General features: G+C 37.4%; 1 protein-coding gene across 2 annotated transcripts in view; it reads left to right on the top strand.

The window, feature by feature from the left end:
• The window catches only part of NSF (N-ethylmaleimide sensitive factor, vesicle fusing ATPase), a 138,899-nt gene that overhangs the window by 11,342 nt on the left and 112,848 nt on the right, over positions 1 to 14,709 (top strand). Inside the window, exons 1-3 of one of the 2 annotated variants that reach the window (XM_039250660.1) lie at positions 2,423 to 2,469; positions 10,095 to 10,180; positions 12,467 to 12,566. In XM_039250660.1, the coding sequence (XP_039106591.1) occupies positions 2,461 to 2,469; positions 10,095 to 10,180; positions 12,467 to 12,566 (195 nt within the window). In that variant the 5' untranslated portion in view covers positions 2,423 to 2,460. Of the gene's footprint in view, positions 1 to 2,422; positions 2,470 to 10,094; positions 10,181 to 12,466; positions 12,567 to 14,709 lie in introns of those variants that run through there. The other variant, XM_039250659.1, reaches the window with a different exon arrangement.

Consider the following 14,709-nt stretch of genomic DNA (forward strand, 5'->3'; position numbering starts at 1 on the left):
AGCAATTCTACTGGACACTGTGTGTGGGTGTATATCCGATAGAAATTTGTACATAATATTATTCAAAAGACATGCATAAACATGTTAATAGCAGCAGTATTAATGATTCAGAACTGGAGACAACTCAAATGGATCCATAATGGTGGCATATTCATGTAATTGTATACCATAAACAGCAATGAAAATGAATGAACTAGTGTTACGTACAGCAGCACAGATGAGTCTCACAATCATAATATTGAGGGATAGAAGTCAGACACAAAATTGTGCTGTATGATTCCATTTATCTAAAGTTTCAAAAATAGGCGAAACTGATTATCTCTGGTGAGAAAAACAAGATATTGATTATCTGTAGTTGGAGGTGAAGGGCTAGTGGTGCGGTAATGTGGGAAGCTGAGAATGTTCTCTTTCTTGAACTGGGTGTAAATACCCTCACTGTGTTTTCATTTTAGAAATTCACAGAGCCAAACCCTTTAATGTATGTACTTTTCTGTAGGTATGTTTTTCCTCAATAAAAGCTGATTTAAAAAAATGCTAATGTTCTTTTTCTTAAACTAGGTGGTGGGTACATGGTGTTTGTTTCATGGTGTTTATGTCATATGTATATTTTATAAATATTTTTTTTTCTTATTGAGGTACCTGGGTAGCTCAGTCAGTTGAGTGTCTGACTTCTGTCCAGGTCACAATCTCTTGATTCGGGAGTTCAAGCCCCGCATTAGGCTTGGTGCTGTCAGCACAGAGCCTGCTTTTGATCCTCTGTCCACCTCTCTCTGTCCCTCCCCAGCTTGCACTCTCTCTCTCTCAAAAATAAAAAACAATATTTTTTTCTTATTAAGCATTCAAAAAAATAAAAGTTAGTCACGGCTTCATTAGCATAGTGTCTGGGATGTTATAGATATTCATTAAATATTCATTCCATTGAACAGCAATAGGCTTGTAATCCCTTTTTGCTTTCCAACAGCCAAGTTTTTACTCAATTATTTATAAATAATAAAAATATAAATAATACCAATATATTGTGCTTATATTTATTATCAAGCTGCTTTTTTTAAAAAGAGAAACTTCTTAATATTACAAGCACATACATCATGAATTACTAACATTAATTATAGTGACTCAGATTAACATCAGCAATTTAGATAAATATAGAGTGGATTTATAGATGTAAGTCACTAGATTTTGTAGCTTTGAAGATGTGAAGTTTATGATATCTAAACTTCTTTTAGGTGTCATATTTTTTTTCTTTTTTTTCTGAACAACTGGAATCACAGCAATTTTTTCCACTAAATCTTGTGTTCTTTTCTGTGTACCATGCTGCCTCTTACATCCTGCCTGTCTTACATCTCTACCTCCTGCTTTCCTGAATGCCCTGTGTTGTGCTAAGTGAAGAGTCCATAGGTACAAAATTTAGGGGTTGGGACTGGGGGGAGGCTTTCGGCCTCTTAGTTTTGTTCTGATTCCTTCTGTAGATTCTTCTCTTCCTCTTCACCCTTCAAAAGAACATAGGTGCTCAACTTCCATCAGGATGTTGGGAATTAAAAAGAGCTTCACAAACATTGTTTTCATTTCTTTAACATTTAGAGATAACTTTTTAGAGTAAGAGCACTAAGTTACTGAGTAAATGTATCTTAAACTAAATGGTATTTTACAGTTTTGAAAACACCTTCACAGATCTTGTCAGATTCTCAGAACAACCTTGAGTTGACACTCTGTAAGTCACTTCAACAAGCCAGAATCAACTAACAGAGTAATTCACAGCTAACGTTGTACTTACTGGTGAACACTGAGAGCTTTCCCTTTAGGATCGGGAACAAGATAAGGATGTCTGTGTTTACCACATACGGTCAACACTAAATTGGAGGTTCTAGGTAGGCAGTTAAGCAAGGAAAAGAAAAAAAAAAGAATGGAAAGGAAGAAGAAAAATTATCTCTATTTGAAAATGACATACTCTTATATATAGAAAACCCTAAAGAATTTATAAAAAATAAATCCAGCAACATAGCAGGATACAAGATCAGTATACAAAATCACTTGCATTTCTATACAGTAGCAATGAACAATCTGAAAATGAGAAAACAATTTCTTTTACAATAGCATCAAAAAGAATATAATACTTATGAGTAAATTTAATCAAATAAGTACAAGACTTGTATGCTAAACTCAAACACGTTGAAAGAAATTAAAAATCTAAATAAATGGAAAGACCTCTTGTGTTCATGGATTAGAAGACTTAATATTGTTAATATAGAAATACTCTCCAAATTGATCTATAAATTGAACGCAATCTTTATCAAAATTCCAATTGCCTTTTTTTTTTCCAGAAATGGATAAGCTGGTCCTAAAATTCTTATGGAGTTGCAAAGCCATTTTATCCACAACAGTTTTGAAAATGAAGAACAAAGTTGGAGGACACACACTTGTTTTCAAAACCTGTTACAAAGCTTCAGTAATCAAGATGATATGACAGTGGTATAAGGATAGTTATATAAACCAATGAAATAGAATTGAGAGTCCAGAAATAAACACAAAAATTCATGGTCAATTGATTTTCAAAAAGGGCCAAGACCATTCAATGGGGAAAGAATAGTTTTTCAGCAAATGTTGCTGGGACAACTGGCTACCTACATGCAAAAGAATGAATTTGGATCCCTACCTCACACTGCATGCAAAAATGAACTCAATATGGATCAAAGATCTAAATCTATAAAATTCTTTTTTCTTTATATATTTTTATTTTATTTCTGAGAGAGACAGCATGAGCAGGGGAGGATCAGAGAGAGAGGAAGACACAGAAGCTGAAGCAGTCTCCAGGCCCCACGCTGTCAGCACAGAGCCCAACACAGGGCTCAAACCCACGAACTGCAAGATCATGACCCGAGCCTCCCAGGCAGGCACCCTAAGCCAGAGAAAAAAATGTTAAGAAAATCATAAGGGGGACACTGGGCTGGCTCAATAGAAATAGGCCATTAACTCTTTATATATTTATTAAATGGCTGGCTCTGAGTTTCAGACCATATTTTATAGCATCTTACTGAGTTTGCCCAAAGTACTTTTTCTTTATTTGCAAAAATTTTTGTCATACTAGTATCAAAAAGAAAATTAGCTTTAACCAACATGATTTAATTTTCAATGTCTTATATGTCATGAATAATAACAATGCTCTTTATTAGGTATACCCTTGGAGTTATTTTCCTAATGTGCATGGTCATAACTGTGTGTACTGAAGCAAACAGAGGTCTAAAATGAAATGCCATGGGGCGCCTGGGTGGCTTAGTCGGTTAAGCGTCCGACTTTCGCTTAGGTCATGATCTCGCGGTTTGTGGGTTCGAGCCCCGCATCGGGCTCTGTGCTGACTGCCAGCTCAGAGCCTGGAGCCTGTTTCAATCTGTGTCTCCCTCTCTCTCTGACCCTCCCCTGCTCACGCTGTCTCTCTCTCTCCTAGAAATAAATAAAAACATTTAAAAAAAATAAAATGAAATGCCATCAATTAACTTTAAAACAAAAATTTTAATTTGGTTGGTAAAGTGATACCTATATTTTAACATTGGAAAATGTGGAAAGGATGGAAAGAAATGAAATCACCTATAGTTCCATTATCCATTCACAATTGTTTTTTATGTTTTGATGTGTTTCCAGTCAGTCGATTTGCTATAGTTAAAAGAAATCAAGCTATAGGGGCACCTACATGGCTCAGGTGGTTAAGCGTCACACTCTTGGTTTCCGCTCAGGTCCTGAAGTCACGGTTTATGGATTGGAGCCCTGCACCAGGCTCTGAGCTGCCAGCACAGAGCCTGCTTGGTAGTCTCTCTCTCCGCCCCTCCTGCGTTCGTGCTGTCTTTGTCTCTCTCAAAAATAAATAAATAAACTTAAAAAAAAAAAAATCAAGCTGTAAAGTAAAACTTTTTTTCATATTCTTGTGATATAAAACCCTCTATGTTATGAGGCTTTTGATGGTTATATGATATTTAATTAAGTGGGTATGTTGTAATTTGTGTAGTCTTTACTTAGAAATAGTATTTTTACATTGCTTCTAATTCATCGTTTTTTTTTTTTTAAAGTTTATTTATTTATTTTGAGAGATAGTGTGAGCTAGGGAAGGCCAGAGAGAGAGGGAGACAGAGAATCCCAGGCGGGCTCTGCACTGAGCCAATGTGGGACTGGGATGCATGAAACTGTGAGATCATGTCTTGAGCCCAAACCGAGTCGGTCGTTTAACCGACTGAGCCACCCAAGTGCCCCTAATTCATCACTGTTAAAGTAACACTGTGGAGAACAATTTCGTACATAAAAATTTTCTATATTTAAAATTATTTCCCTACAACAAGGATTATTTATTGTAAATAGTTTAGAATTGTAGAAAGTGAAAGTGTTTCCCTTATTCCTTCCAGCTTCTCCTCAGTGGTAACTACTGTTAACAATTTAGTGTGTATTTTCCTTATTAAAAAAAAAAAGCTTACCCTACATATTCTTTTTAAAAAAATTAGCACTATATTGTGGACATTTTCCCTTGTTAGTACACACAGAAGTACCTTGAACTTTTAAATTGCTGCATACTTGAGATTCTTTAAACCACACTCCTGCTTCTGGCTTCACAATCCAACTTATTTAGGGTTAGGTGTCTGTGATTTTTTTTTTCTATTTCTGAGTATCTCTAGGATAGTTATAATAATAGCTAAGATTCATTAAGTATTTACTCCATGCAGTAAATGAGGATTATTTCATTTAATTCTCATTGTTACATTTGTGTGGGTGGGTGTGCAATTCTTCCTGTTGGGTCACTTTTCCATCCCAGCCCATAGGAAGGGTGGAACTTTAGCTCAAACTTCCTTGCCTCTTTTTTTTTTTTAATTTTTTTAAATATTTTTACTTATTTCTAGGCGAGAGAGAGAGACAGCGTGAGCAGGGGAGGGTCAGAGAGAGAGGGAGTCACAGACTGAAACAGGCTCCAGGCTCTGAGCTGGCAGTCAGCACAGAGCCCGACGCGGGGCTCGAACCCACGAACCGCGATATCATGACCTAAGTGAAAGTCGGACGCTTAACCGACTAAGCAACCCAGGTGCCCCTCAAACTTCCTTGCCTCTTAAGGGAAGAATTATTACAGGGGAAAAAGATCCTTAATTCTTCTCAGGAGGAAGAATTGCCCACCTGATGGCCAGTATGGGACATTTGTGCAAGAAGGAGGTGTAGGTTTTACCCTTCCTCTTTCACTTCCTATGCCCAGGTCTAGCAGGCCAGTACCGGCAGCGCCGTTAGACTGGCCTCTTAGAGGTAGATCTGACCATTCTCATAGTTCTCTGTAATTCCCACCTCTGGGATGAGGACTGGTTAGGGAGTGAATGGAGGCTGTTGTGCAGACCTAAGTATTCTCTCTACCAGATGTCAAGGTCCGGGTCTTCGTTATGTAGATTTAGAAACCCTATTTTGACTTTCCATCAAAGGTCATTTATACTGTCTTTGCAATAGGAGTTATTAGAGATTGTCCAGCCATTGAAAAGTCAGAACGTAATTTCTCAACTTTATTGAGGTATAACCTGTGTATAGTAAAACACAATTAAGATATAAAACACTTCTGTCATCTCAAAAAATTACTTTATGCTTCTTTGCTGTCCATTTCACTCAGGCAACCATTGATTAAAAAATTTTTTTTAAGTTTATTTTGATAAAGAGAGAGACAGACAGACAGTGTGGGCAGGGGCAGAGAGAGAGAGAGAGAGAGGAAGAGAGAGAATCCCAAGCAGGCTTCATTGTTTGTGTAGAGCCTGATGCAGGGCTTGATCTCACAAACTGGTAAGATCGTGACCTGTACCGAAATCAAGAGTTGGACGCTTAACTGACTGAGCCACCCAGGAGGCCTTGACGGATCTTTTTTTGTTGTTATTACTCTGGATTAATTTTGCCTCTCCTGGAATTTCATCCAGATATGAGATGAATTTTACACAATATAAGATGAACTCTTATTTTGTATTGGCTGATTTCACGCATCATTGTTTTTGAAGTTTACTCTTGTTGTTGCATATGTATCTGTAGTTAGTTTCTTTGTAATTGCTAGGTAGTATTCCATTATATGGATATACCACAGTTTGTTCATCATGTGTTGATAGGCATTTGTGTTATTTCCACTTTTTGGCTATTGTGAATAAAGCTGTGAATATCTGTGAATAAGTGTGGCTGCATGTTTCCATTTTTCTTTACTAAAATCTAGGCATGGATGTGCTGAGTCACATTAACTTTATAGGAAACTATATTATGTCTTTGTCAGTATTTAATGTTGTCAGCCGTTTATATTTTTCTTTGGTGTGTCCCAAAAAGACCAAAATAGAAACTTGCTTTTTTTTCCTTTTTCAGTATAAGGGATGCCAGGAGGTTAATTTATATGAATAGTTATTGGTCTGAAATGGATAAGATAAAAGTATCCCTCCAGGCTCTTTGAGAGATAACTATAGGATGTACTAGTTTAATTGATTTCTACCCCATCACTTTCAGGCCCATGTGACTCCAAGATTTTAACAGAAATTATTATTATTATAGGAGTTTATAGCACAGAGTGAATCCATAGGCCTGAAGACAGGTATTACTGATGGCCTTGCTCACATTATTCTAGACTATAAGTGTCCAGTGAAACTTTCGGTCGTGATAGTTATGAGCCACATGTGGCACTTAAAATGTGGCTAATGCAACTGAAGAACTGAATTTTTAATTTTAATTTTAATAGCCATATTTGTCTAGTGGTTACTTTATTAAACAGTGCAGTTCATAAAATGTTATCTTTCAGCAAAGGTTGTCCGACAAAAAGTAATTGAGTGAGACTTTGTCAGCTGAGCCCACTGGCTAAGTTCATGTTTTCTGTCCTCCTTCCCTTTCCAGTGGGGGATTTGTGTGACTCTAGAGAGATGTAACCAAGGCCCCTAGTACCACAAAGGAAGAACCAGTGGATTCAGGAGAGTTGCAGTTAGTTGGGGAAGGGGTAGTTATTTGGTAATTAGCTCTTCTCGTTAGGTACCACGCTCCGTTTTTTTCTGTTTATTTTACCCTATTAAATTCTTTGGTAAACAATAAAGCCTATATTTAAATAATCTGATTTTTAAAGTGACCTTTGGACAAAAGTATGCTATTTAAATTTGAAAACTATATAATGTTGCTTAGAGGAGTCCTCGTTAAATCCCCCCAATTTTTTTTGATGAAGAGAAGCAAATTCTCTGTCTGCTCGTTCTCTTTCTTTCTTTCTTTCTTTCTTTCTTTCTTTCTTTCTTTCTTTCTTTCTTTCTTTTCTTTCCTTCCTTCCCTCCTTCCCTCCTTCCTTCCTTCCTTCCTTCCTTCCTTCCTTCCTTCCTTCATGTTTTATTTATTTCTGAGAGAGAGATACCATGAGCAGGGGAGAGTCAGGGAGAGAGGAAGATACAGAATCAAACAGGCTCCAGGCTCTGAGCTAGCTGTCAGCACAGAGCCCGATGTGGGGCTTGAACCCACGAACCGTGAGATCATGACCTGAGCCAAAGTCAGGCACTTAACCAACTGAGCCACCCAGGCGCCCCTCTTTCTGCACTTTAAAGGCTTTCAAGCAATGATATAATTACTTCTAAGGTTTCCATTAAGGATTTGAGATTTTTGTTCTTTTAAGTAGCAATGAGTTAATCATTTTTTACATTTCAATTATTAGTAAAAACATTTTACAGCCCTTTAGATGGTTAAATGTTCTAGTAACTCAGATAACTGAATTTCTATAAAATTCCCTATCCATGTAGTATTTTGATTTCATAAGAGCTGCACAGCTGTAGTGGCTGAGTTTTTATTTGTTTCCTAGAGGCAAGGTCAATGTTAGAAAAAATGTGGAATTTTCCCTTGGCATTACTGTGACGAGTAAATAGCTACTATTTATAGGAATTTATATTTTGATGAAAAATGAGATACCCTGCTTGGCTTATCATAAAAATACAGATGCTTCTAGATTCCAGTAGGGAGGCCTTTTGCTCACAGCATCTGTTATAGTTGGCCAGCCAGATGACTTCCACAGAGTTTTTCACTTTTTTTTTTTTGAAGGACACCACCTCTTTGACAGCTAAATATATTCACAAATGCTAAGGTTAACATCTTGTAAACTTTGTATTACTTTGGCTATATCAGTTCTGTGCAATTTTGAACTATTAGACCCTTTAAGTTAGATCACTTCCTAAATAACCTTGAAATTAGATCACTTCCTAAATAACCTTGAAATATCCTTTGAATGCATGTCCTTTGAACTGTTTATTCTGCATTTAGATAGATTTGTATTGATCTCTAAGTTCATTTATTCGGCAGATGTTTGCTGAGCACTCACTTTACCAAGCCCAGTGCTAGCTCTGGGGAACCACAGATGTAAGCAGGATCTGATCTGAGACCTTGAGCAGCTTACTGTCTTGTATGCAATGCAAACATGTAAACAGACAATGAAAATACAGTCAGATGCTTTTATTTGAAGTTTATTGTATCAGTTTAATGGGGAGGGGAAGGTGTCTAGGAAGGTTTTATAGAAAAAGTAATGTCTGAGCTGAGAACTGTTGAAACAAGTAGGAATTTAGCTACTCAAAAGGCCCAGCATTAGGGGAGAGAGAAGAATATAAAAGGAAGAAGCTTATAGGTAAGAGAGACTCTGGGATGGGTGGGAAACAAAAGGTTTGGTACACTTTTCTCAGATGGCTGTTCACACTGACCATGGGCAAAAATACTGTCTCATTCATAAAGCAAACCTATGACCCAGGCTTTATTCATCCCATGTTCTAAATATAGTGATTTCCAGATATTTTATGAATCCCATAAGGAAAACATCTTTTGGTCATGTATCTCCAGTATATATACATATTTATTTATAAATGATATATTCATAGTTTATATATATAGTAAAGTATATATGAAAAGATAAAAAAGAGGAACTAAAGGTGAAAAATATGTTCTTATTTTTATTTTATTAGAAAATACAGAAAACAAATTGCTGCCTAATTGTTCTCTAAAATCTTGTCTTAATATCTTGTGATACACTTGTTCAGAGCTCTGCGTCTAAATGCAGTTGAATTTGATACTTGAATTATCTGTAGATCCTTTTGGTGCACGTAGCCCACTGTAGGGACCACTGCTCTAAACAGTTCAGATAACGGTATTGAAACTAGCCTTTTAGTTACAACAGAAGCAAAGCAAAAGGTAATTTATTTTGCTCTATACATTTTTATTTGGGAGACAAATTTAAGAAGACTCAGCTTTGGCTTGAGATTTGAAGAATGTGCACTTGAGTCATAAACTACGTGTCATGACTACAGGGTCATGTTTCACTACCTAGGAAACCCAAGGGGATGGTGGAGGAGGTATTGGTTTAGTGCATTATATGAAGGAATGTTCTGCCAGTCGCTGTTGATCAAAAAAGATTACTTACTGTTTTCAATAAACTATGCCTTTCAATTATCTTTGTTGGGAGATATTTAGAAGATGGTTTTTCTTAATCCATAGGAGATGTGGTTCATGCCACTTGGGATCTCTTATAAAAAGGTATTCTTTCATTATACACTTTATTAAACTTACTGAATTTACTTCATTGCATTTGAATCACTCAAACTTCTTTTCATCCGAAGAGGTGGAAAACCAAATCAAAAGAGCTTGAGTAAAAAAAAAAAAAAAAAATTTTTTTATTGGTTCATAACCAATGCAGTACTGGTCTCAAGGACTTGAACTTGGTTGTCAGATCTTTGTTTTAAGGTGTCTATTTCTTTGCCTCTGTTATCTTTGCTTTCTCTGTTTTACTGTCTTTTAGAGCAGAAACTTGTCCTCCATGCACTGGGTAGGCAGGGGAGAGTGTCCTTCTGGCACATGTCGGTGTAAATCCATGAGTGGAATAGGACTCTGCGGTTGAACGTGTGCTGTGATTGGCAGGCCCACAAAGGCATACGGTAGGGGAGGAACAGTTTCCCAAGGGAAGCATTTGCTGTGATCACAGAAGAAGGAATGCAGGAAGTCAAAAACAATAGGTATTTACTACAGGTGATGAGGAATAGAGGACAGGAGGCATAAACTATTCTTTAAGGTTATTAAAGATGACTTAATTTTATTTTCCGAATCATTGCTTTTTATAGAGTATGCAAGCTGCAAGATGTCCTACAGATGAATTATCTTTAACCAACTGTGCAGTTGTGAACGAAAAGGATTTCCAGCCTGGCCAGTGAGTATCTAACTTTGTTTTTTTCTAACCTGCCAAGTGGTATTTTAGAAACTTTTAGAGAGCGCTTATGTTTTAGGAAACTTGAAGGTAATTTTTTTATTCCTCTTGCTCTGTCAGAAAATGGAAAAGATGAGAGTTAGGTATTTTAATCTTTTTTTTTTTTTTTTAACATTTATTCTTTTTTTTTTTTGAAAGATAGAGAGCGATGGGGGGAGGGGCAGAGAGAGAGACACACACCCCCCAATCCAAAGGGGGCTCCAGGCTCGAATTGTCAGCACAGAGCCCAATGCAGGACTTAAACTTGCGAACCATGAGATCGTGACCTGAGCTGAAGTCAGCCGCTTAACCAACTGAGCCACCTAGATACCCCTGTATTTTAGTCTTTACTGTGTTAAACTTTGATTAATATGTTTTTAAAATCATACATAGCTTTTTATATATAACTTTTATTTTTATTAACTTTCTTAGCAGAACTAGATGTACTGGTTATATGCATCATATGTAGCATAGTCATTAGGTTTTTGGCTCTGCAGTCAGATTTTCTGAGTTTGGATTCTGCCTCTGCCACTTGCAAACTGGGTGACCGTGGGTAACTTATCTGTCATCTCTGGGCCTCTGTGTCCCAATCTGTGAAATGGAGATGATGATAATATCTTCCTCAGGGAAGTTGTGAAGACTGACTTATACAAATAAAACATTTAGAATAGTGCCTGGCACATTAATAAGCCTCCATAACTATTAGCTGTTTTGATAACTATTACTATGATAATCTAAGAGATGAAAATTGGAAGATGCACAACAAAGTATTTTTTTATAAGTATTTTTTGGTTGTCCTTTATTTTAACTAATTCACATCATCCACTGCCAGAACTTCTAAAACCCTGCTACCAAGTTCGGTGCCATCCGTATGCTTCTGAGGCTGCTAGAGGTACGGAGATAAAGAGGCCCTAACAGAGGCAGATGAGGGAAATAAGGAACAACAAGGCAGGATTTTAACTGAGCCCGTTTTTTGAAGCTATCTGTAAAACACATGAGTTATACAAAGGTAGAATTGCCAATTATCTGTAGTTTTCAGCTTCAGAGTAATGGGCTGAATGATTGCAGTAATAGTGTTTCTTGTCCTAAAAATTTATGATGCTGAGTTGAGCACAGAACTCTCTCTGTATAAACTGGGGTATAGATAATCAGTGTGAGAATTTGTTTATAGAATTTTCTTACATATATTGGACATTCACTGTATTTGTGATGGAGTTTACTTGAAATATACCAGCTGTAAAGAACTTGTGTTTTAGTGTATAGAAATACTAACCATTAATATTTAAAAAGTCATAGCATTCTAAAAGATGATTTTAAAAAAGATAATGCTGTTGCAAAATAGAGTTTAAAGGTTTTATTACACACACAGTCCTTGGCAGTTTCTCAGTGTAGGAGGTTATCATGAGCTGACTGCATTATCTGTTTATGGCTAACTCCTGAGCAGAGTGAATTAGCAAAAAATGCTTTGAAATAGTACACACTGATGTCTATATGAAAGCTGATGTATTTTGTGACAATTTCTTATTTTTACCATCTTTTTAATTTTTTGGATTGTTACTGTTTCACCTGTTGAGAGAGCCTGCAGAGATTTAATGATTAGTCCTAAAACTAACTTTTTTTGTATTGTTATACCCTGGTTCTTCTAACTTTGCTTCTCTTCCTTTTATTCTATTTAAGATGTGAAGTAGAGGCACCTGGGTGGCTCAGTTGGGTAAACATCTGGTTCTTGGTTTCGGCTCAGGTTATGAACTCATGGTTGGTGGGTTTGAGCCCCATTTCAGGCTCTGACATTATGGAGCCTGCTTGGGATTCTCTCACTCTCTCTCTGCCCTTTTCCTCCCTCAGAATGAATAAACCTAAAGAAACAAACAAACAGATCTGAAATAATTCTCAGGAGAGGAACTACATCTAATTTTTACTTAATATCAAAGATTCAAAATCTCTGTCTTCAGTTTTAAAAATGTAAATTGGAAATGGTATTTTGAATGGTATGTACGCTCCTGAGCTTGGTCCTGATTCTGCTTGATGTGTGCTTGTACCAAGGTACCCCTTAGGCCTGGAAAACATTTTGAGTTGCTGACAGTTTTTAGAAGTGAAATTTGTGATTCTCTTCCTGCAGGACCTCAGACACTCTGCCATGTTTCCACCTGGTATCCATCAAGCATCAGTTGTTGGAAATGAACGCATACATAGGAGTTGATGCTTTTATTTCCTTTGACATGGAGTATGAACTGTGTTTCTGTCCTTTAGGCATGTGGTTGTGAGGACCTCTCCCAACCACAGGTATACATTTACATTGAGGACCCATCCGTCAGTGGTACCCGGGAGCATTGCGTTCAGCTTACCTCAGGTAACTCAGATGCTGATTTACTCTCTTCCATTCTTAAAGGCCCTGGAAGAATCAATTCATTTAAAGCAAGCATCTTTCTATAACTGTATTGATTCATATTGAAGAAAAACATCTAGGTATAAGGAATTTAAAGATACATTCTTAATTGCCCATTTTTACTATGCCTGCTTTTTATTGCCTTGATTTTTTTTCCCCTAATTTAAAAAAATTCTGTGGTAATATCAGGTAGCCATCAGATTAAGTCTCAAGTTATTTTAATGTTAACTTGCAGGGTAACAAAAGATATTAAAATAACACATACTTGTACAATTGACATCTAATAATAGTGATTTTAAAATGCAGTGATGTTGGGGCGCCTGGTTGGCTCAGTCAGTTAAGTGTCCAGTTTCGACTGAGGTCATGATCTTGTGGTTCGTGGGTTTCAGCTCTGTATCAGACGCTGTGCTGACAACTCAGAGCCTCAAGCCTGCTTCAGATTCTGTCTCTCTCTCTCTCTGGCCCTCTCCTGCTTGTGCTCTGTCTCTCTCTCAAAAATATACATTTAAAAAAATGCAGTGATGTCACACTAATGAATATGAAATGAGTAGTTATCTCAAATTACAGTGTTATTTTTTAACTGTATTTATTTGTTACAGTGTGTGGGCAAGAGAGTGGGGGAGGGGCAGAGAGAGGGAGAGAGAGAATCCTGAGCAGGCTCTGACCTGTCAGCACCAAGCCCAGTGTGGGGCTCCATCTCACAAACTGTGAGGTCATGGTCTGAGCCGAAACCAAGAGCCAGATGCTTATTTGACCTAGCCACCCAGGCACCCCTCACATTACAATTTAACTTGCTGGGCTTTTTAATGAGTTGAAGGATTATGATTACATTTATAACTGTTGGTGGATTCTGTGGCGGGAAACCGCCTCGCACTGTCTGCAGGCACCTAGTACCTAATTGAGGAGCACTGCAGGGACGAGGCTGTGTCCTTTTCTACCTTACCATCTTACTCATGCTGCTGACCCCACAGTCCTCAACAACGGAATGGAACCCCGACGTCCTTTCAGTGCATTAGTAAGCATTGATTTACTACCCTGGAGGTTGAGGGCAAGAGATCAAACACTAAGATCTCTTGAAGCCCTGAAAAATTAGGGGAGATCTTCACTCACTATTCCCCTTTTCCCTATTTGGATGCCTCTTTATTATCAGGACTACTTTTCACATTTGTTTCTATGCATAAGATGTTTGGGATATTTTAGAGTTTGCCAGGTTTTGCAGAGCTGGGATTTTGGTAGTCAGAAATGCGATTTCGATTATTTCTTCTTGTTTCTCTGCTTTAAAAAAAAAATTCCCTAATATTTACTATAGACCAGGTACATAATTGCATATTTTAGCTCATACTATATGCATACTATACTGATGTATAATTGCGTATTTTAGCTCATTTAATTCTCAAAACAATCCCATATGATAGATACTATTACTGTCATCCTTTGAGTCTGTCTTTGGGATTGAAGTACAGAACCTAATTGTGGCTGCTTTGTGACCCACAGTCTGGACTTACTCAGCATCCTGCTAAATTCCTCATTGGCTGAAAGTGAGTTGGGATATGAGAGAAGAGGGCATGAAGGGCGGAGGAGGGAGAAGTAACCTGCGATGAGGGAGCTGGAGGGGAAAGCAGGTGTTGCACATACTCACAATGCAGCCTCTCCACAGTCCACCCCCAAATCCACGCTGTTTGATGAGTAGACAAAATGGGGATTTTCAGCCAAAAATTATTTTTCTCGCTGTTGAAGTGTTATTAGTAGTGATTAATTTTGAATCCATACCAGGCCAGTCCTAAATCCCTGCCTAAATGCAATCTGGCCTGCCTTCTGGGGGAGGCTAAAGTCTAGTTGCAAATGCCTGAAGATCCTCTGGCTAGTACAACGAATAGTCAGGACCATCTAATGATTGGAATCCCTGCTTGGGTTTCAGGAGAGATTAGCTGACCAGTTTTAATTTAGTTCTCATGAATTGAATGTCTGTCTTTTTGAGATATCATAACAAATGGTATAAGGAACCATAGTACCTTTAGAAACACTGAAATATTATCTGATACTGTGAAGGCCTTCAGGAGCACTGTAGTGTGCAAAGGAGCATCCTACTCAATGAGGCCAGTTTTAT

Source organism: Hyaena hyaena, unplaced genomic scaffold (genome assembly GCF_003009895.1).
Source record: "Hyaena hyaena isolate Hyena2069 unplaced genomic scaffold, ASM300989v1 scaffold_378, whole genome shotgun sequence".
NCBI classification, from domain to species: Eukaryota; Metazoa; Chordata; class Mammalia; order Carnivora; family Hyaenidae; genus Hyaena; species Hyaena hyaena.